The sequence below is a fragment of the Haliotis rubra genome, unplaced genomic scaffold, assembly GCF_003918875.1.
Source record: "Haliotis rubra isolate DU_JTF1 unplaced genomic scaffold, ASM391887v1 Scf699, whole genome shotgun sequence".
Lineage (NCBI taxonomy): Eukaryota > Metazoa > Mollusca > Gastropoda > Lepetellida > Haliotidae > Haliotis > Haliotis rubra.
Window position 1 is genome coordinate 299603 of NW_025767411.1, and position 24732 is coordinate 324334.

Consider the following 24732-nt stretch of genomic DNA (forward strand, 5'->3'; position numbering starts at 1 on the left):
GTTGACGATGACGGAACAGGCAATAGTGTTCAATAATCCAACACACCACTTCGACCCTAACTGTGCCTAGGCAGGTTGTAGAATAGGCCCGATTCTACCAATCGGCTGGTCACGCCTTGCCCTGTGCATGGAATGTTTATACAAAATTTGGTATTATATAACACTTTTGGCCATGTTCAAAATGTTAACTGATATTCTGCCAAAAGCATTAGCCTTGCAGACCCATGCACAGAAGGCGATGGCTCATGGACCAATCTGGTGATGCTCAACTCCGATTTCGGTACATCTCCAATTGATTGTCATGGGCCGAAGCATCCTGACTTTTAATCTGTAAGACAGCTACAGCATTTCATGTCAAATTCACTGGAATATAACACCCCCTTATCCCCGGTCTTTGCAGCTTGGAGATCCGCTGCAATATAAGATCGTCCTTGTTGACGCTCCATGGTGGATGGGGAGAGGGGATGCCGAACCACATTCCTTACGACATGGCTTCCCAATACCCCGGTTCAAAAACGAAGACACATGGATTTCGACAACTCCTCGTCTGACGAGAGTACGCCCTTCCGACCTGACTACTGGCCACGCTGCTTCCTGATCATTGAAGCTTGTGACAAGCAACCTTTGCAAACTGAATTTGCAGTCTCCAAAGGTATTGCTGTTATCTGCGGAGAGGTTGCCAATACTACAAAGCTCCAATCTGGTTCTCTCCTGATAGAATGTACTCGGAGACAACAATCTTTGAATGTCCTCAAAATACAAGAATTTGTCAACATCAAGGTCGCTGTCTCAGCGCACACAACACTTACCTCGTGTAGAGGCATTGTACGGGACAGAGCTTGATTCCTGTGTGATATGACTGAAGAACAAATTGTCGAGGATCTCTCCCAGCAGTCTGTCACAGCCGTAAACAATTCACTTCCAAAAAGGACGGTGTTGTTCAACCAAGAAACACCTATCTCTTTACGTTCTCGCAAGCAAAAATTCCTGACTCGATTAGAGCTGGTTATTGTAGCATTGGTGTGGAGGTGTATGTCAGTTTGGACATGGATCCCAAGCCCTTTCCTTCCTCTGCTGTTTGTTACCGCTGCGGTGACAAGCATAAGGACAATGACAGTACTAAGATAGTGAAGTGCACAAACTGCGGTGGTAACCATATGGCCTCTTCCAAGTTTTGTCCAGTGTGGCAACGCGAATCCGAGATCCTAAAGATCAAGCACAAAGAAAATGTACTCTTTCATGAAGCTAGGAAGAGGGTTGCAAGTTTAACTGAAGCCCCTTCAACCATCACCTACTCTTCTGCTGTCTCCCGTCCTTCTATCACTATTGCAACTATCTCATGTCAGACCGACCTGACGTGGGTCATGTCTTCTCAGCCAACTCAACTCAACACAACTCAGCCCATCTCAGCAACTCCATCTCCAAAGCCAAAAGTCAAATCTTCTGAATCACAAACACCAGAACAAATGCCAAAACCAGAAACAGAAACTGCGCGCCAAGAAAGGGAGGGGAGGGGAGGGAGGAGGAAAAAAAGAGGCTTCAGAGACTAAAGCAGCTTGAACAACTGCCAAACAAAAAACCAAAGGCCACCTCTCCTTTAGAGGTCCCCGTCGAGGTCCATAACTCCTTTGGCCCTCTGGATAGGGAGGTCACTCCATCTCCACATGACACCAATAGAAATTCATCAAACGCTTTCTCACGGTCACGTGACATGTCACCAGTGGAAGCACCATGAATCCACAAAACATAATTCAATGGAATTGCAGAGGACTTAAGGATACTTTTAACAAATTACAGCTATTGATTCAAGACTTCAAACCATCCGCGTTTTGTCTCCAAGAAACCTACCTAAAAGGGACTGATAAATTTGACATACCTCGGTACAGTTCCTACCACTCCTTTTCTCCTCCCGGTGTAAAAGCTACAGGAGGCACTTCTATCCTGGTGAGGCAGGACATCCTCCATAGCCCTGTTCCACTCAACACCAATCTACAATCTGTTGCTGTCCGCATGACGCTGAACATAGGATTTACACTATGTTCATTCTACCTTCCTCCTTCCTCAACTATCTGCCTGGCAGATACTCTAACCTAACTCCCAAAACCCTGCTTAATCATGGGCGACTTGAACGGCCATAACCCCCTATGGGGGAGTTCCGATACAAACCACAAGGGGAAGGTTCTTGAAGATTTTCTCTCAAATAATGATCTATGCATCTTGAACGATGGATCAAACACTTATCTCCATCCTGCTCCTGGCACTGGAACATACTCTGCACTTGATCTATCACTTACAGATTCTATTCTTTTAAACGAGTTTGAATGGTCGGTCCCCGATGACCTTTGTGGAAGTGACCACTTCCCAACAATTCTTACTCCTATCAATCCAACAGATGAACCAGCTTCAACAAGGTGGAATTTTACTAAGGCCAATCGGCCATTATTCCAAACCCTATGTTCTGAAAACCTTAAACCTGACAATTTCAGAAATGTTCCTGATCCCATGGAACTATTTTCAGACGCCCTACATGCCATTGTTTGATGCAAACTGCAAACAAGCTTGAAAAAATAGGAAGAAGGCGGAAAAATATTTCAGACAACATCCTTCTCTGCATAACCTAAATGCTGTTAAAATGACAATGGCAGGGCAAAACGTACCTTTAAGCAAACTAAACGCACATCTTGGAGGAAATACATGTATGTGTCAAAAATCACATCCCGCACACCCATGTCCAAGGTGTGGAACATGATTCAAACGATTAAGGGCAAAGGATCCAATCTGGTGTTCACTATCTCAAAGATGGTGACTCCCTTTTAACCAATAAAGTTGAAATTGCAAACAAACTTGGCGAAACTTTGGCAAACCACTCCTCCTCTTCAGATTATAATCCTCAGTTCCAGAAATACCAAACCCAACAAGAAAAGAAATGAGTCAATTTTAACCTGGATAAAGGAGAGGATTACAATGAAACTTTATCTCCATGAACTATGTACTGCCCTGGGGCAGGCTCGCGGCACTGCGGCAGGAGCTGATGGTAATCATTATCAGCTTCTCAAACACCTCCCTGATTCAAGTTTGGAAACACTACTCAATATATTTGATGACATTTGGACAACCGGAAACTTTCCTCCTTCGTGGCACAATGCCATTATCATCCCTATACCAAAGCCTGGCCGGGATCATACCGATCCCTCGAACTACCGTCCTATATCTCCAACAAGCTGTGTTTGTAAAACCATGGAGCACATGGTCAACAATCGATTAATCTAGTACTTGGAGACCAATAACCTCCTTAGTGACCTCCAATGTGGTTTCCGAAAGAACTGAAGTACCACTGACAATCTGGTGCGTCTGGAATCATTTATAAAAAAATCCATTGTCAGCAAACAACATACTGTATCTATCTTTTTCGACTTGGAAAATGCATATGATGTAACGTTGAAACATGGTATCTTAAAAGATTTACATGAATTTGTATTGAGGGGCAGATTACCTCAGTTAATATCTCAGTTTTTAAACAACAGACAATTTCAAGTACGGGTGGGTACCACATTGTCTGATTATTTCCACCAAGACCAGGGAGTCCCTCAAGGCAGCATCATGTCTGTCACACATTTTAGCATCAAAATTAACAGCCTCACTAACGTTTTGAACTGATGTGTTGATGGGTCCCTTTTCGGGGATGATTTCAATATTTCATGTCGTGGTAAGAACATGCACGCAATAGAAAGGCAGCTACAACTCTGCCTTAACAAAATCCAAAAATGTGCCAACGAAAATGGCTTTAAGTTTTCAAAATCCAAAACAAATGGTATTCCCTTTTGTCGTAAATAAACTACACAAGGATCCAGACCTATCCTTAGATGGTACCCCTATCAAGGTAGTAGAAGAGGCCAAATTCCTTGGACTCATATTCGACAGCCACTTGACAATTTTACCACACATAAAATATTTGAAGACAAAGTGTTTGAAGGCTCTTGACTTGCTAAAAGTCGTTTCAAATACAGAGTGGGGTGGGGGATCAGACTACCCTCCTTCACCTGTACAGATCCTTGGTTCGCTCTAAACTAGATTACGGCTCCATTGTTTATAATGGAGCATGCAAAAGCAATTTAGCAAAATTAGATTCTATCCACCACCAAGGCCTTAGGCTCTGTCTTGGACAGTCTATATGCAGAGGCTAACGAACCTCTCTTTGAACAACGCCACATTAAACTTTCACTGCAGTAACTAAGTTTAGTTCGAATGAGTCCAATCCAGCATACAATTGTGTTTTCAACCCTCTCTATGAAAACCTGTATCCGAATCTACCAAGCCTGTTTCCACCACTTTGAATCAGAATTCAACCACACATATCTGCAGCTAAAATTGATCTCGATATCATAGCACCTTACCGACTCCTGTCTTCACCACCCTGGCAGATGGTGAAACCACAAGTGGATCATACCCTTACCAAACTCAAACGTTCTAAGTATAACACCCATAGATCCATTTTCACAGGCGGGTCCAAAGATAATGGCTAAGTTGCCAGTGCTACAGTCATTTGATCCAAGGGTGTCTCCTCTAGAATTCCCGACAACAGCTCCATTTTCACTGCTGAGGCCAAAGCTATCTTTTCAGCTCTGACCTATATCAAACAACAGAACCATTCCAAACATTTCATCGTTTTTACAGATCCACCGTCTTGCCTTCAAGCACTTCATAATGTTACTTCAAGTCACCCTATCATCCTGGACATTTTAGAACTTTACAGCGATCTTTCTACTTGGCAATGTGACATCGTCCTGTGCTGGTTGCCGGGTCACGTCGGCATAGCAAGTAACACAAAGGCCGATTCTGAAGCTAAATCAGCTCTTGACAAGCCCTTATCTCCACTGCTGATCCCGTAAAGTGACTTCAAACCCACATTCAAAAGTTATACAAGGGACCTTGTGCAAAAAATGTGGGACACCCAAGATGGAAGAAATAAACTTCATGAATTGAAGCCAACAATTAGTTATACCTACTTGGGTTGTCAGTCAAGACGTAATGAGGTAATTTCACGACGATGCCGTATTGGCCATAGTCGGTTTACTCATGACTATCTGCTGAAAACAGATGGGGATGGACGATGGACTCTCATGTGTGTCTCATGCGATGAAGTGTTCACCATCAAGCATATTCTTTGACTGTGTGGACTTTTCGACTGCAAGGGATGCACATTATGTTGCGAGAAATCTGAAAGATCTGTTTTCCCGCGTGAGCGGGCATCTGATTGTAAACTATAGTTTGGCATGAAATGTATGTGGACCCGGTTTTATGTAAATATCTCTTCATCCAATGACCCAATCGATCTCAAACTGTGCAAGTGGATGTTTTGTCAGACAACCTAATCACATTGTAAATCACCGATTTTATGCATTTGTATTAAAGAATCTGTCTATGTAACTGTCAACAAAACAAACAGCAGAACGCAGATACCTTGCAGAGGGAGGGGAGCCAATGACCTGTAACAGCGGCAGTGTTGGGTCATAAAGTTGACTTACTGCCTTGGCCTGCAAATTCACCGGCTCTCTCCCCGATAGAGCATGTTTGGGACGAGATGGTTCGACGTCTACGCCGTCTTCCTCATCCGCCAGATAACGTCCTTGACCTTGCAACAGAACTTGAGAGAATCTTGCGTGACATCCCACAAGCCTTCCTTGCACGTTTGATAGGCTCTATGCGTCGTCGATGCACTGCTGTTCTCAATGCCGATGGTGGACATACCCGTTATTGAGCTTGTGACATGGTCGTTTGACCCCTGTCCCGCTTGTGGATTCGTGACGTCATTGTGATTGACTTTTCAATTGAAATTCTCCCGACTTGTTATAGTCTCATGATCCCTCCATTAAAGTTTATATGTACCTTTGACATTGTTATCGTACTTATCAACTGGGATAATATTTTGACAATGCACAGTTTCTTTATGTGGCTAGTATACATTGATACTTCTTATTTACTGTTGTTTCCTTGCCGGAAATGACCCTATTGCCAACTGAACTTAACTTTGAACAGATTTGAAAATTTCAGCACCTATTACGATCAAAATAATTGTATTGGATATACTGTTGAAACGCTTTCGTTTTATAGGTATTTTGAATTACTTTTCACGTCCATGCTTGTCGGGGCCCAGACGCGTCTTCCATCCCAGGCTTGTATATCTATTATGTCTTTAAATAGGTTTCAGAGAAAAATTGGTAACATAGCTTGTACTAATTTACTTAATATTTTCGATTCAGTGAGTGTGCCTATTCTTTGTTATGGCTCTGAAATGTGGGAATCTTGTCATTCCAAAATAATAGAGGCTGTGCAATCAAATTTTCCAAACATTGCTTAAGAGTAAAAGAAATTACATTAAATGGTATAGTTCTTGGCAAGTGTCGCAGACTCCCACTGCAACATTTGTACATGTCAGGAGTGATTAAATTCTGGCGTAGACTTTTACAATATGCCACAACATAAACTCACATATCAATGTTATTTAATGTTAAGATCATTAGATACCTTAGGTTATAATACCTGGGTAACAAACGTTAGGCCCATAAAGTTTCAATATGGATGGCCAAAGATCAGGTATGACCAAAGATCATTTGTGTTCTTTGCAGCAAAGGAATGGAACAGCCTTCCCCACACTCTAAGAACTGCAACATCAAAGTCAGCATTCAGATCATATTTGAAAACTTATCGGTTCCAAAAAGCCTACTCTACATGTTGAAGTGTACCAAATGAACTTACGTTAATCCTCTGTGGTGTGACTTTCAATGTTGGGTGCTACAAACATGTATTATGTGTAGCAAAATGCGCATTACAAATGAACTATGTACTTTATTCATTATTTGGTTATGCTAGCCTACGCCAAGAAATTGGAAATGTGGAGTACTTTGTGTATCTGTTGTAGCTAAGGCTAGTATGATAACTTATAATACTTTTGGTATTCATCAATCAGTGAATCTCCTAAATGTATATTTTATAAGGATTTTAAAACCTTATTAACTGTTGAAAGATGTTTGTGTTGTCAGTTCAATGCATTTAAGAATTGCTATATCAATATTGTAGTTGTAGTTGTAGATGTAGTAATTCTATTATTACTGTTAAATGTGCCAGGTAAATACGAATGGAATATAACAAAGGACTCTGTCCCTTTTATGTAGAAAATGAATAGGATGTACTATTTATCTGTAATGCCTATGAGAAACTTAGAACTACATACATAACAAAGTTCACTAAAGAAATATGAATTTATTATTCAATTGTAAATCTTTTGCAAAACAAAAATGATGAAGTTATATACAATATTGGCCTATACTTATGTCATGTGCAGAAACTGATTAATTTCAGGATGTAGAACTGCAAAGTCAAACTGAGCGCGCAATAAATACAAAGTCATTTGCCTGTATTATGGGTCGTAGGCCTCTTTACTAAATAAAAACTGTCTGTCTGTCAGCTTGGCGTACTTAGTTCAAGCATTTACTCTGGTATCAAAGTTTGAAATCATGCTTTGAAATTCAACATTCTATGAGCATATGTTTCAAAGGTGCAGCACGATATGAAATATACACCCTATACCATATAGGGCATGTCAGGAAACGTACATAAATCTGGACATGACATATACTTCCTCCTGTATTAGCATTTGTTTCAGTGGTGAATTATCGGGAATTTGTCCGGGGGCGTAGCTGCTACATGTATAGGCACACAGACAATTGCTTAAACCTAGTTTTCTAAAAGCAAAACTATAAAAAAAACGAAATAATAAAATTGTTAAAAAAAGAAATGTTTACATGTGAACACATATTCCAAACTGCTAAAAGCATGGATATGCACGTATGATAAATATACACTGTTATAACTAATTTAGGTACACTTACAGAATACCGGATACCTAATTATATACATTCTATCAGAGACCATATCGGTATATGGTCTCTGATTCTATTGTGCGCGTGAGGCTCCTATTTATTGAAGAAACAGAGAGTGCGAGCCTTCGAGCGATCCAATAAAAATAAGAATTTAAGGTAAAAAATAAGGTTAAAATCGAATTCCTCACCTTACTTCCGGTTTAGGAAACCTAAACTGGGGATTTTAACAGCGTTCACTGACGTAAACAGAGTAAAAAGTAATCGTGTGTTGAAATTTTATTCAAATGCACGCTGGGAAAAGGAACTCTACAGTGTTGGAACACTCTGATGGTAAGTGTTTTTTGATTGGTAAGGTAAGGCTTTTAAATAAAGGGGGGTACCCCCTTTACCCCCATTATCTTACCTTTTTTTAGCTTTAATATTGTTTAATATTTAATATTTAATATTGAACGCTGCTTCAACATGCCTTCATTCATGGCGTGCCGTTGCTAAGGAAACAAAACGGAAGTGCGCAAAAATAAATGCGCAATCAAAAAATATATGGCGGATAGGTATCCGGTATTCTGTAATCTTGCCCTAATTTATTTTAAAAAAAATAGATATCAGGAGAATCGACCCCATGTTCCTAAAGCAATACATGTTTGCTTCCAGAACGTCTCTGATTTAAGATTTGCGTCCCCATTCATGTAAAGGGATATAACTCTGAGCATGATATGGCGTAACCTCGGCGTTTTGAGATCCAGGGAAACATTTGTGACATTTTGCTCAAATAACTTTGTTGAACCTCCTATTGAAAGTCAATCCAGTAGTATACCCCCATCTCCAGATTTAGCCGCATTGAACGAAGGGGGAAGCTGCAAAACCCGTGATGAAACAGGCCATCATAACAACTGAATGACGAAACGCTCATACGTACATGTGCATTTCCTCAAAGGTAATTTACATTTGAATGTACATACGTTTATGTTAAATGCATGATGAAAGTTAACAGAAATAATGCCTTAAGGCATATATTTCTGTGAAAGCCAAGCCCTTTTACATGTTTTCCTTACAAAAGACTATATAATCAAAACATGAAATATGTACTTTTTATGGCAAATTGAAACTACTATGGAAAGGATGTAAATGTTTGTTTAAATTTGGTGGAATATATACTCAACGACAAAAATTGTGACGCCATTCAAAGTGACATAGATAAATACATAAGAAACAAAATGCAAGTCAAATACATTTAATGTACAGAATAGACATCTGGCTTGTGAATGCCTATCCTATTATTGGATTATAAACAGTAAAATGGCAATGTGAATTGTGTCACAGTTCACAGTCTAATACCGGGTATGACCACCAGATCCGTAGATACAGGCACCACTCCTCCGTCGCATGGACATGTTCGATAGCCGACATGAATGGGGGATCTTGCTGGCCAGGGTAAGACGGCAACATTGTGCTGAGCCAGAAAATGTTGAACGATCCCGGCGGTATACGTGGTCTAGCGTTGTCCTGCTGTCACGTCACTCCTGGTGCATGGTGCCTGATGACCGGTAAAACCGTTGGTTGAAGCACCTCATCCCGATACCGTTGCCAAGTCAGATTGCCGGCGACGATGATCAAATCTGTAATGTGTAGTGGTTATTCCACCCCAGATCATAACGCTGATGCCTCGCCATGTCGACGATACATTCGTGCTCGGCAATTAGCTCTGTTTAACATAAACCTGGACACATCAGTGAACAAGACACGGTCCCACAGACGCACAGGCCATCTCCATTATGCCTTGCTCAATGTACGCGTCGCTGTCGATGTTGTGACGGGAGAATCGGTCGCCTTGCTGGACGTCGTGCAATGCCCCAGAAGCGCCGTAAGAAGTCGAGGCACGGTTTGTGACGGTATCAGCTTTGGTGCAGGGATTACTCTTAACATTTTGCCAACACATATTAATTGGCTAGATACGCCCCTGGCCCCCGACGCAGATATTATGTGCCTCGTAACTATCACCTGTTTTAGTAAATTTAAAGTTATTCCCTCTGGGGCCTCGTTAACGTTTTGGCCATCTATATGTTATTTTTTTTCAAGAACTGCATAAACAGAGATTTTAAAAAACAGGAAAAAAGGATTATGAATACATACCATATCCTTGTGCTTGTATCCTGTAAATACAAAATGCATTTTTAGTTCACAGTGTTTATTCGGGAAGCATGTGTCGAATATGGTCTATAGTTTTTCCATATTGGGATTACGAACCACAATTCTTTTGCAATGTGTATCTCTCCTGCCCTTTCTTGTGATGTCTTAAGACCACATCGTTCAGTGTATATTGATCATTGCCATAGTTTTAATCGTAGAATGTTTGTAGTTTTAATTTATGGCTACATTGCTCAAATTGCCAGTATGGTGACCTACCTTCTGTTGTTTGAGATCTTTAGTCCGTTTTTATATAATGCATTGTCCAAACAGTGCCATTAGTTTTAACTTAACATGCTAGTTTTTATTCTAACTGTGATAGTCAAGCTGTTTTACTGTACCTTGACGACAGGTTTTATAGTATTGCACGTATTCCATTTCAACGTCAAATATGTTCACGTCACGATATGACTGAAATATTGCCGATGTGGCGTTAAATATTAACTCACTCACTTTTTTGTCATATTGGCAGTGCCATTACTTAGGGAATCCGAGAAGGCGCTACTATTCATTGTAATGACGGCACACGGTGGCCCTGTCATTCAAGCGGGGCAATTTGCTGCGCAGAGTTGTGTCTCTTAGTCACACCAGAAATCTATGATCATAGGTTCGAATCCCAGCACCATACACATTCATCACTTTGGAACCCGTGAAGGTCCGGGTTAGAATGTGCCTTCAGTAACCCATGCTTGTCGTAAGAGGACACTAACGGAATCGGGTGGTCAGGCTCGCTGACTTGGTTGACACAAGTCATCGGTTCCGAATTGTGCAGATCGATGCTCATGCTGTTGATCACTGGATTGTCTGGTCCAGACTCGATTAGTTACAGACCTCCGCCATATAGCTGGAATATTGCTGAGTGCGGCGTAAAACTAAACTCACTCACTCACTCACTTTGGACATTTAACCGATATCAAGCTCACCGGTTGTGAAAAAACTGAAATATTGTTAAAATTCAGGCCACATCGGCAGAAACGTCAGGTGAAGTCCTCGAATGGGTCACTATGTTCGACAGTTTGGCTCCCGACAGAGTTTCTTGGTATAGTCCTGTCCGACGCTGATGAATTTGTCCGACATCTGCCTCTGTTCAGCCAGCAGTGGATGGATACCAGGCAGAATGAAATGGTAATATCACTTAACCATCCAGCACCTCAAAGACAGTTTAGGTCGGCTTTGAACGCGATATTCTTCTTGGGAAAACGCCATACAAATGGACTGTTATCATTATGATACTAAAAACGGGGAAATCGCTTGGCAGATTCGCGTACCCTTGGTGTGCCAGAAACCAACCCTCCCTCCCTCCCTCCATTCCGCTCCACTCCACTCCACTCCACTCAAGGTTTAGGGAGCTTGGTAAATTAGCAAGGTATTTCATTACAATAATGTGTTGTGATGTCTGTTTTTCAATTCTATTTGAATCCTATATAATTAATCCTCCACATGCCATGATCCACAATATATCGATAATGATACTATACCCGGCGATACACATCTACTTGTATCGTTTCAAACATACATCTACTCAATCATAATAATTTTCAGCAAAATGGCCAGTTTGAATACATCCATTCCATTAACCAACGACTCTTAACCCACAGACTTCACGGCCGCATGTACGTTCATTTATATTGTTCTGAGTTCGATCCCTGGGTATGTCAGCCCTTTAAAAACATCGAAATCATGCTTGTGATAGTTTTTAATTTCCGCCGTAACTAATTCCGCGCGCTTCGTTAAAGTATTCAGTATAGTATGTATTATAACGTATTTACTAAAACGCGACACGCGACAATGCGACAACGCGACATTTTATGAAATGTCGCGTTGTCGCATTGTCTCGTGTCGCGCTTTGTTAAAATATTGAGTATAGTATGTATTATAACGTATTCTAGCACGACAATGTGTGATACTCGATTCTGATTGGCTGAGAGTTCATCCAAACCGTACTTAAATGACAGTTTATAGGACCGCTAATTAAAGTGACCGATTCACCGCGTATGAATACAACGAACTCGTTGACCCTATTGTTTGTGAACAAACATGTCGGACATCGGCAATTTCTATCTCGGCAGCATCTTTGGTGTTTTTGAAGTAAAAAGCGAATGGTTTGAAGAAGTATTTCTTGACCCTAATCCCAGTGAAGAAACTACGAAGCTGGAAAATTCGTCAGCAGCGCAAAAGCGGCAGTATATTCAAAGCGGGTCCAGATCTACGTGTGTTGACGTCGACGTTGGCCCACACGTCTGACCTGACCGCTTCCGTCCCGGCTGTAATGCCCAGTCCTTCCACTTCCACTGTCCATGTATCCCACATAAAACGTGGCATGTCAGGTCTTTTCCAAATTGGGAATAGTAGGGTGGTTATCAACAATTATTTCCGTGAATAAAGTTAGAAGCGACTAAACTTAACGAGTTCACGGCTTGCATTTGGGCGGGTCGATTGTCATACAGTAGGGGAGATCAATAATTCGCTTGAGAAAAATCAAATAATTGTACTTGCTCACAGTATAACCTGTACTTTTGTATTTCTGTATGCTACTAATTAAAAATACAAGCATACTGGTTCCTAAAATATAGCATTTATGCTGTTGAAAATGTCTTATTTTGTTCATTACACAACCTGTCCCTAAACGGGACGATTCCAAACGATTTCCAGGAAAAAGGCCCCTTTGCGCCTTGTGTTCTTGCGCGCGAAACAGTTCGGTTTTAAAACGCTTATCAGTCGTGCTAGAATGCATATATTTTGTCGCATTGTCGCGTGTCGCGTAGTAGTCATATGTTATAATACATACTATACTCAATATTTTAACAAAGCGCGACACGCTACATTCCGTGAACGCAACATTTCATCAAAATGTCGCCTAGTAACATTGTCGCGTTTTAGTAAATTTTTAGGCTGTTTTTACACATCTTACGTAGGGCGACAACGCAACATATTTTGACCTTGAAAATTGTCGCTATGTCGCGTGTCGCCTTTGGAGGAATAGAAAAAATATTTTTCAAAACGCGACATGCGACATCGCGACAATGCGACAAATGGCCGAAGTGTCGCGTTGTCGCAATTCGCTTTTTCGTTTATTTTGCCTCATTTTGCTTGTATTTGAGAGGGCGACAATGCGACAATGTCCCTTCCAGGATTCCATAATTACTTGTGTCACGGTGTACATTGGCTAGAATAATTGTGTGCCACTTCACGACGTATGGACCTCGGTGTGAACAACACTGTGCTTTGTTTCTGAGCCGTAACTCTTCAACTAATGTAAATATAAATGTGCAATGGTCACATGTGCCACTATTGCCTTTTCATGTATTTCGAATATTGTTCGACATAAACTAAGTCGTCCCCCTTTTTGATATTGTTGTGTTGAGAGGCTTTGTCACTCCGAACCTGTATGCATATATCTACGTCTGAAATATGAGTTTGTGAATGTGTGATTGAAAATATAAAGACACGTCGGCAGTATTTCAGCCATATTGTGACTATGAAATGTGTATATTAATATAAACAAGATTTAGATGATATGAATAACTGTTGACAATTGACAGTAAAAGAAGCAGTTGTCACTAAGGTGACATTGCAATACAATATAAAATAAGCTATAGACTGCCAACAACTGAAGGTAGATCCCCTTACCAAGGACTATAAGGACTTACTGAACTTTTGCTTCCTGCATGGACCGAATATGTGTGTTTATAATTTATGGTTATATTGTCTGAAATCAGCAGCGGCTGAGGATATTGTGTAAATCCAACTAGGTTCCATGCAGGTAGCAAAGGTACTGTAAGTACCCATGGTCCCTGGTTTGGTTACCTACCTCCAGCCCAATTATTATGTTGTATTGTCCATAAAGGTTGTTCCATTTTACAGTTACATGCTAGTTTTAATTCTCTGTCTGTGATAATCTAGTTTTTGTATTGTCCTTCGTCGACAGATTTTTTTATAATTTAATTGTGTTTATTATGAATCCATATCTTTGTAAAGTCACGATATGGCTGAAATATTGCTGATGTAACTATGAATCTTAACCCACTCACTCACTCACTTTGGTGACAAATTTAATACAATAAAATTATAAAATAGTTATTGTTTTAGTCACAATATGGCTGAAATATTGCCAAGGTGACTTTAAATTTCAACTCACTCACACCTGCTGGATTTATACCATCAAATCAGCTGATATCGACGAATAATTCTTTACCCATGTAAACAAGACATATTCGACAATAAAAAAAACGTGGTATGAAGAAATGTACTTTGAAAGACGTGGTCTTACATACCCTCTCAGGTAACAATACTTCAACCCTCTTTCTATGCAAAACATATTGATAAACATTCGTACAGCCATAAAATTTCCGATAAAAACTGTAATTAAATCAGAACAAATACTAAGATAATTCTTCATTGTCGAAACTTTGAAATAGTTATTCCGCTAAAAAGAGAATGGGCCCGGTTCTATCAGTCGGCTGGTCACGCCAAGCCCTGTGCATGGTAAGTATTTTTGCACCCATTAGAGTTTTTGGAAATGGATCATCCATGTTGACACCGCATGGTGGGTGGGGAGCTAGGAGGGCGAATCATATATATTTCTACCATGGCTCCCCCACTAAACACGTTCCCACGAGTCCGATGATTCGTTCTCGTCGGAGATGAGGCTCCTGTGGCTCTCATCAACACTGGACAGTTTTCGTTGTCATGTCAGCACCTGATGGTGGGCCTCTAAGGTTAAATCCATTTGCCGTACCAAATGGTTAAGAAGGGCTAGCTGGTGAGGTAGAGGGAATTAAGAAGCTGCGATCGTGTTCTCTGTTAATTGTGAGCGAGAAACAGATCCAAGCGCAGATCCTACTCTCACCCAAATCTTAGCAAATGTCTCTGTTGATCAGATCACAGATCACTTAACATTGGACGTTGCCTTTCTGATAAGACAAAGGAAAGAATCGTGAAAGAATTGTGCTCACAATGAGTAAAAAAGATTGATAAAGTCACAAAATCCAACATGTATCTGTTTACTTTCTGCCTTTCCATGTATTCAAAATCTTTGACAGCTGGGTATTGCAACTTGAGGTTGGGATACTTTTATCCCTAATCCCTTGAGATGCTCTACTGGCCAAAAACTACGACCACTCACTCTAAATCGTGCCATAATCAAGCTGCTTACCATTGGTGTGCAGGATCATGCGAAAATGCTAACCTTTGTGACAAACCTCCCGTATGTGTTACTTGTTCTGGTTGTCATCCCTCCTCCTCCAAGGAATGGACTACTTGGAAACTTCAATCTAAGATATCGCGGGTGAACCACGAAAGCAATTGCAACATTTCATTTGTAGAAGTAAAGAACAATCGCACCCGACTTACTCTGCTACTGTTTCTGCGTCTCTTCCGGTCACCAAACCTTAACATGTTTTTATCCCTAGCAACGCGTTTTGCGGGGGGTATTAAAATGGACTCCGTCCGTCCATCCGGTGCACATTTGTCTTTTCCGGAGCAGAACTCTAAAACCGTTCAATATTTCTTCACCAAACTTGGCACATAGATTGGTCTGGTGGTGTACTGGTGCCTTTTGGTAGTTTTGGATTTCTCAATAAAATAGTTTTGGCATTTCCATGGCAACACGTTTGATTTAGACTGAAATTGGTGATAGTGCTCCTTTCTGGAGCAGAACTTTAAAAACCTTTCAATACTCTCCTTCCACTTTTCTATATACACACCTAAATATTTGACATAATCATAACTCGTAGATATAATCATGAAGAGTATTTTGCCATTGCGGGGGATATTGATGACTTTGTTTTCTTGTTTGCAATTCAGCAGGAGGTCAGACCGACTACACGTGGGCGATGACTTCTGCTCCTACATTGCTATCTGTTGAAAGCCAGACGAGGCCACCGATTTACATTTATTAGTCCAAGATTTTGAACCCCAGCGTTTTGCATACAAGATACCTACCTGAAACAGACAAATAAGTTTGAGCTAGGTCAGGGGCGATAAGGCTTCTGGTGGATCATTAATCAATAACAATGTTATTCATAGCTCTGTTCCACTTAAAACGAATCTTCAAGTCATTGCAGTTCGACTTACATTACAGGCTTTTACTTTGTGTTCTTTGTACATCCCGCCTTCACCAGCTGTTCAACTTCTGACACGCTCTCTATGATCAAATACCTAAACCCTATTTAATCATGGGGGATTTAAATGGCGACAACTCACTCTGAGGTGGTCCTAATACAGACGCCAAAAGTAAATTACTGGAGGATTTAATTTCAAATAATAACTTATGCATTTATAATGACGGTGCAAATACTTATTTACTTTTTCAGCTCTTGATTTATCTGTTACTGACTCTAACCTATTGGGTGAATTCGAATGGCCAGTCGACGATGACTGGAAGTGACCATTTCCCAACAATACTACATTCGTGATTCCATCTGATGTTCCTACATCATCAAGATGGAATTTTATAAAGACTAACTGGCCTTTATATGAAAGTCTCTGTGCTGACAAACTCAAACCTGAACTTTTTAATGATATTCCTGATGCCATAGAGTGTTTTTCAGATGAACTAAATAACATAGCTCACGAGTGTACCCCAAAATCCTCTTCAATCCCTCACGTACGAAAATTATTACTTGTTTTTAGTCACGATATTGCTGAAATATTGCCGATGTGACTTTAAATAGTAACTCACTCACTCAGTCACTCAGGTACAAAAACCATGGTTAACAGATGTATGCAAACAGGCTATGAAGGCAGGGAAAAAAAGCAGACCATTATTATTAGACAAGCCTTCCTTGCACGTTTGATATTGCCGTGGCCATCCTATGGTCCACAAAATCGATAAATATATAGTTTTAAATCCTAAAACGGCGTACTTTCAAGCTAAGTAAACGCCAATCATGACATAACTATACTAGGCACATAAAGAAACTGTGCATACAAAAATTGAAAATCTAAATTTATCAAACCTGTGTAGACACATAAGGATTTAAACTCAGAGATTAGTGACATGTATCCAACATGCAAGCACGTGCCACTTTCCGTGACGTCAGAGGGTTAGTCCTTGAGACGTGCAATACGTTGTTGCACGTGCATTCCGGGAAAGAGAAACATAGCAAATGAATGCCACACAATACTGTCACTTTGGAAAGCTCAACCCCTGCCCTTGCGATCGTTAAAAAAATTAAACGGCTATTGAAACGCATAGCATGCCAAGGCTCTCGTCTGCACAACGTCATGAGGCCATTGGGGTGGTCCGTGGGGGAATGTCTCAACGACAAGTGGCTGCACTGCCACCGGAACACCATTTCTGCACTGGTGAGACGCTACCAGAACACAAATGACATCATCGATCGTCCACGTTCTGGACGTCAACGTGTAACAACGCCAAGACAGGACAGATGGATATGGGTGACCCATCTTCGCCACAGGTTTGAGACTTCGCCGTATCCACCCCAACACAGTTCGACAACGTTTACGTTATCACGGGATCGGACCACGACGTCCCGCCATACGGCCTATCCTGACACAACGTCATCGACAAGCTCGCCGAATGTGGTGCCAAAATCATGTCTGCAGACCCTTGTTTTGGTGGAGAAATGTTGTTTTTACCGATGTCCATAGTGATGGACGTCAACGTGCCAAAAGTCGCCTGGGGGAACGTTATTCACAGGCCTGTGTCTTGGAGAGAAATCGCTTTGGTGGTGGTTCCGTGATGATTGGGGGGGAATAACAGCACGCAAAAGAACTCCTTTGGTGATTGTTCAGGGCAACTTAACTGGTGTGGGCTACAGGGATCAGATTCTTCAACCTGTGGCAATTCCTTTTCTGCAACGTCATGGCCCTGGGTTAACAATCCAACAGGACAATGCCCGCCCTCATACGGCAAGGGTTGCTATGGATTTCTTGCAACACCACAACGTTGACTTACTGCCTTGGCCTGCAAATTCACCGGATCTCTCCCCGATAGAGCATGTTTGGGACGAGATGGTTCGACGTCTACGCCGTCTTCCTCATCCGCCAGATAACGTCCTTGACCTTGCAACAGAACTTGAGAGAATCTGGCGTGACATCCCACAAGCCTTCCTTGCACGTTTGATAGGCTCTATGCGTCGTCGATGCACTGCTGTTCTCAATGCCGATGGTGGACATACCCGTTATTGTGCTTGTGACATGGTCATTTGACCCCTGTCCCGCTTGTGGACTCGTTATGTCATTGTGATTGACTTTTCAATTGAAATTCTCTCGACTTGTTATAGTCTCATGATCCCTCCATTAAAGTTTATATGTACCTTTGACATTGTTATCGTACTTATCAACTGGGATAATATTTTTGACAATGCACAGTTTCTTTATGTGGCTAGTGTATATTTTTTTCAGACTCTCTTCGTGCTATAAAGTATCTTTCTTGCAAACATCCACTTCTAATTGAAATAGTTGAATTATATACTCCTCACATAAATCTTTATTTAGAGATGGGTACAAGGATGGTGGGGTAGTGGCTTGTGCCACTTTCATTGGATTAAGAACAATATCTTCTAGATTACCAGATCACAGCGCAAGTTTCACAGCCGAAGCTAACGTCTAAAATATATATTTAAGACACCCTTAATACAATCAAAATAGCATCTTTGCATACTCTCTTTCTTGTCTTCAGGCTATTAAAATCTTTCTTGCAAACATTCACTTTTAATTGAAATTATCGAATTATAAAATGATCTTCCTACTGGCCAATTTGACATCCTCTTCTGTTAAACAGCCACGTCGGCATTTCAGGTTACTCAACAAATCTGTGACACCACTTCTGATGCTATTATCTGATTATAAAGCAGTCATTACATCCCCGATCTGATGCAGAAGAAGTGGGAGATTTAGTTGTAAATGATCATTTAATAATTATTGTTTCGAGAAGAAATTGAAAATAATACATAACTTTTTACCAATATGTTTCGTAGACAGATAATGGCATTTTATAAATGGTAGGTTAAATTCGTAACTGAGATTGTTAGTGGCTGTTAAAGTAGTGTACAAATATTGCCCCTCTGAGAGGGTACGTAAGACTCAAAGCTTTCAAAGTAGATTTAAACCTACTACTAGTTTTAATCGTAGTGTATGTGTTATTTTAATTTATTGCAAGGTTATCTAAACTTGCTAATAGCTGAAGGGATGGTTTAATTCCAGCTTGGGTTCATGCAGGTAGCAAAGGCACTGTAAGTCCCCATGGTCTCTAGCATGGATCTACCTTCAGTAAGTTGTTGGCAACCCATAGCCCATTTATATTTGTATTGTTCTATTTAATAATATAGTTTTCTGATAGCTAGTTTTACTTTAATATCTGTGATATACTAGTGGTTTTATTGTTCTTCGACAACAGACTTTTAATTTCTAATTGTATGGATCTATAATATAATAAAATATTGTTGCAGGCAACGATGAGGGCTCCTTGATTCTATCCTTTAGTTCTATCTATTGTACCTGAGGGCTAGAAATCATCGTCCAAACGGAGCCAGAACACGTTTTTTGACAGGCGAGCGGATCTTCCAAATACAGCCGGGGTCGCGGGGGTGATGTACCTTTTAAGAAGTTCCGGAGAAAAAATAGTTCCCTCTTTAAAAGTCTGTATCTCAGTTTTTCTTGGGTCTACGGTCAAAACAATTAGTGTTCTGGAATCACCAAGACATCATCTCTCATACTGGCACTTTGGGAACAAACTACTCAGAAAACTGCTGAAATGCATGGCCAAAAACTGAAAACAAAATAACTGCCAAACGGTACGTTTTAGCGACTTGACCCGTCCAGGCAAAATAGTTGCATCTGTACAAGAGATTTGGAAGTATTGGATCAATTATAATAATAATAATAATAACTAGGATTGCCTCCTGGGCAATACTGATGGTCTTCAGACCTCCCCATACACTCCCCGTGGCTACCTTTACTTGTACCGTTTCTTTGGACGCCAGCTGGACCGTCAATTTTAACTCTCGGAGTTACGGGTGTTTGAAGTGTATTGAAGTGCTAGAAAGCGTCCAAAACGCGGGCAGAACACGTTTTCGACACGCGAGCGGATCGGTGAAATGCAGCCGGGGTCGCGGGGTGATGTACCTTTTAAGTAGTTCCCATAGAAGGTATAGATCTCTCTTTAACAGCGCGTAGCTCCGCCGTCCTTGGTTCTACGGTCCAAACGATTAGTGTTCTGGAATTGCCGTGATCCTAGCTATCTGACGCATACACGTATGTGCATATACTGCACTAGTGAAACAACCATAGATGTATGTGTGCATATAGTGCATTTGTTAAACACCCATTCAAAAACAATTTGAAATAAAACTCATATCTGACTCTGTACTTACAATGTTTATTAATGCAAACTTGTATCGACGCTGTATGGCTAGGATAATGCCGATTTAATGTAAAGGCCAATTCAAGGGCAAGTATTTCTTTCGGCATTGAATGACGTTTCAGCAAAGATTTGACAGCTCCTTGTCATTGTCAATTACATCTGTCGGTGAAATTCACATCGTCTCCCATATCTGCACGTGGACCACGTTTTGCAGTGGTAGTCTCTTTATAGGACGCATATACTATAAGAGAGATTACTGGTAAATGTTGCAGACTTTGTCGTGGTCAAAAAGTCAAGTGTATTCTTCTCACAGTGAGGCTGGTAAACAAACTGCTGGAGAGATCACATCCTGGCAATTCCAGAACACTAATTCTTTTGAATGTAGACCTAAGAACAACGGAGTTACGGCCTGTTAAAGAGGGAACTATTTCTGTGGGCACTGGAATACCAGGAAGCGGCGAGTGTTGCTAGATTTTTACTGGCGCTTCCTGTGAGATGAGTTAACTAACTAACTATAGCAACACTCGCCGCTTCCTTCAGTTAGTTCTTCCAACTGAAATAATGCGAAAATCCTAATGTCCCTCTCTGTTTGTGGCGTAATTGTGGCGTAATTATCGACTTTTACATAATAATAATGTGAAGCAAAAATGTTCCCCATTCAATTATCTACAGATTGGTGCTTACAAAAAGAAATCCATTGTGTTTTCGCAGAGTTATGACATTTTTTAACCCTATGAAATTGCCTCTTAGAAAAATTGACCAAATTCCAAGGGTGATAACTCTTAAACTATTTAAGATATCGACATGCCTTGAGCAAGCTAAGTAGTCCAGAGTGTGGGCTTTACAACGATATATCAAACACGATTGTACTGTATGCCGTTCAAGAGGAGGAGATTTTTAAACACAAGCACCGTTAAAACGGAAAAGTCGACAAAAAATTCAGTTTTTCCAAAATTGCGGAAAATTTCTTCTGCTGCCCGACTGATTTTATGCGTTGAACCGATGGAGAATGAAGTTGTCTACATTGAGTGAAAACTTGGTCAATCAATCTATCTCTTATAGTTTCGGAGATATTGAGGTTGATAGATTTTGAAATATTTTGACATTTTGGGTTATCTGCCCTTACCGGAAGCCGGAAGTCGGGATTTTTTCAATATTGTATCAATTTCAGGATACAAGCTATCATCCCTGAAAGTTTCATGAAAATCGTCTCAGAGGTAAGGTAAGAACTGTGACATTTTTATGAACACTATACAAATGCGTTTTGACAAAATTGACCAACTTCCAAGGGTAGTAACTCCGAAACTATTCAAGATATCGACATGCCTTGAAGGGTTTAAGAAGTCCGAAATGTGGGCTTTAAACCGGTATATAGAACACGATAGTACTATATGCCGTTCAGGAGAAGAAGATTTCTAAACACAGGCACCGTCAAAACGTGCAGATATGTGACAAATCGTGAAGCTTGTGTTTGTGTCGTAATTGTGACGTAATTATTGAATTTTACAAAATCATTATGTGAAGCATAAATGTTTCCCATTCAATTACCTACGGATTGGTACTTATGAAAAAGGAATCCATTGATTTTTTCGCAGAGTTGTGACCTTTTTTTTAACCCTATGAAAATGCATCTTAGAAAGATTGACCAAATTCCAAGGGTGATAACTCTTAAACTATTCAAGATATCGATATGCCTTGAAGGGTTTAAGTAGTCCGGAGTGTGGGCTTTAAAATGATATATTGAACACGATTGTACTATATGCCGTTCTGGAGAAGAAGATTTTCAAACACAGGCACCGTCAAAATGTGTAAAATCAGCAGAAATTTCAGTTTTTTCAAAATGGCGGAAAATCTTTCATACGGTTATCTTCTGCTATGCCTTGAATCAATGGAACATGATGTTGTCTACATTGAGTGACAATTTGGTCAATTTATCTGTAATAGTATAGGAGATACAGAGGTTGAAAAAGTTTGAAATATTTTGACATTTTGGGTTCTCTGCCCTTACCGGAAGCCGGAAGTCTGGATTTTTTTGACTATGTATCAATTTCAGCACACAGGCTATCACCCCTGAAAGTTTCATGAACATCGACCCAGCGGTTAGGTCAGGAGAGCTGTCACAAAATTTATACAAATAATAATAATAAGAAGAGAAGAATATTCAGATAATAACAGTAGGTCTTCCAGACTTTCGTCTGAAGACGTAAAAACCTGTCATGTATTAATGTTCGTCCATCTTCTAAATGTCTTTTAAGAACTTAGCTATCCATTTGCAGGACAAACCTGGCTGTAATTCTTTCATCACAAGGGATACAGAATGGAGAATCTTCACCATTTAACAAATATCGCCAATAACCAATCCAGGATCGTCTTAAGATTACCTCCTCAAACCTGGACTGACAACCCAAGTAGAGGTTGGGCATCTCACTTCTTTTGCTTCAATGAGATCCATTTATTGATACAAGAGTTTAAACCGTCAGAGTAGTATAGGGAATGACAGTCCGATGACAGGTCCGCACAAGCGTTATTTTTTTGCGAACTACGACCCCTGCAGGAGTAAAATATATGGGTGAAATGATGGCGGACCATCATTCACCCTCCATAAAATTATAAGCGAAAGTATTATTTTATGGATTCACGTTGATATCCAGGAAACAGTTCACCGTCAATCGCCTATGATCTCTTTGGTTTTGGAAAAGAAGGTTTGCCGGGCCTGTTGTCTGCCCTGTTCTCGTCTTAGCCGATGTCCTTCTTCTTGCGGGACTTGGTTCGAAACTCTTGTTACATTTTGTGGTATTTGGCGAGTTCTGCTAAGACCAGACAGAATCGGTGATCTGGCTGTCGGTTGATATGTGATCCTCGATCGTGTTCTGCTTGGCTTGGGCTAAAACCCTAATCTCGTGCGTGCTTCAGCTTTTACATTGTAGCTGACGTGAAATGAATTTAAGAGCTATTCCAGCCAGCCCCAATACCCTGGCTGCTATTTCTAACCCGAGTATGACGGGTGCAGCTATGATGGTCGACAATAAGCCGATGAGGGCCGCCCAAAGTCCCATGCTGGCTGTCATAAGTGCTGCATCAATTTTGACGACATTTACTGCTCTGTGGTAGCTTTTGTGCAATGCTCTTCCTACATATTGTTCTTTGATCTCGCTTATTTGTTGCAGATGAAATCCGTTCACGGTTTCAAGTGTTTTGACCAGTTCGTCCATGGCAGGATATAATCCCATCTTTATATAATATAAATTTCGAAAATACTATTTAATTGGTTTTCCGTCAATTTCGTGTTCGTATACTTTACGCTGAATAGGCCTATATGTTTGGATAAATATAAAGTACTTAGTGAAATGGAAGCCCCTCAATGTTGAAAACCATGATCCTCTCGAGGCTTGTAGAGGAGCCTGTTCCTGGTTGTACACAAATACAGCAACGTCGACCTTTATGTATATCACTCCAACGTATTTTTTAACCCATCCAAAATTTGAATATCTTCTGTGGGGGGTTTTAAAAGAAAGACTTCAATAATAAGTGTAGAACATTGTATAACATTTATCCACGATTCTGGGGTATAATATTTTCCATAAGTTGCGAAATATAACAATGTATCTGTGTTATACGGACGGGTGAATAATATATTCCATGTTTCGTCTAGAAATGTTGATACGTATGTAATCCTGTAATCCTGTCTTAAAGAACCAAGTAGAACCCCACTACATTTTATTTCGGTGACAAACCCCTCATCATACACGATTATATAGGCGTGGGTAAGGATAATATTGATATCAATTCGAGTATCACTTATCGTCGCATGTACACGTTGTTTTCCAAGTGAAAGGTGTACAACATGTCTTGCATACAGAGTTGATCGGAGAGCGACGTCCATTGTTATATGATAATTTTTATATAATAGTTTTCAATTGGTTTTCCGTCAGTGTTTCGTGCATGAACTTCAGGCTGATGAGACGTATATTCGTGGGTAAGAAAATTTTGCCCAGTGAAATATTATTCTCCAAGGTGACATTGACCCCCTCGAGACTCGCTTAAGCCGTCATGCTTCTCTGTATATAAATTCACGCAAACATGATGTTTATGTTTTTCAGCCCAAAAGAGTTTGATTACCGTCATGAATCAGACCTCATCATCGGATGGCTCGCAGAGAAATACGTTGATGTATGTATAGCGCCATGGCCGCTGGAATCCCTTGTAATGATTTCGCTGTTTCGTTGAATTTGGTCACCAGCTGTAAACTTGTGACGTCTTGGATGGTCGGTCGACTCGATAGCATGTGGTCTGCTATTGTCAGGACGACACTCATGAGCATGCTCCATCTTTGCAATG

At 40.6% G+C, this 24732-nt stretch overlaps 1 protein-coding gene across 6 annotated transcripts in view; it reads right to left on the bottom strand.

The window, feature by feature from the left end:
• Positions 1-24732, bottom strand: part of LOC124258565 — a 245541-nt gene that overhangs the window by 186375 nt on the left and 34434 nt on the right. For 5 of the 6 annotated variants that reach the window (XM_046692629.1, XM_046692625.1, XM_046692631.1 and 2 more), the window contains exon 3: positions 10011-10030. The exons of the other annotated variant lie outside the window; for it this stretch is intronic. In XM_046692629.1, the coding sequence (XP_046548585.1) occupies positions 10011-10030 (20 nt within the window). The remainder of the gene's footprint in view (positions 1-10010; positions 10031-24732) is intronic. 6 annotated transcript variants of the gene reach the window in all.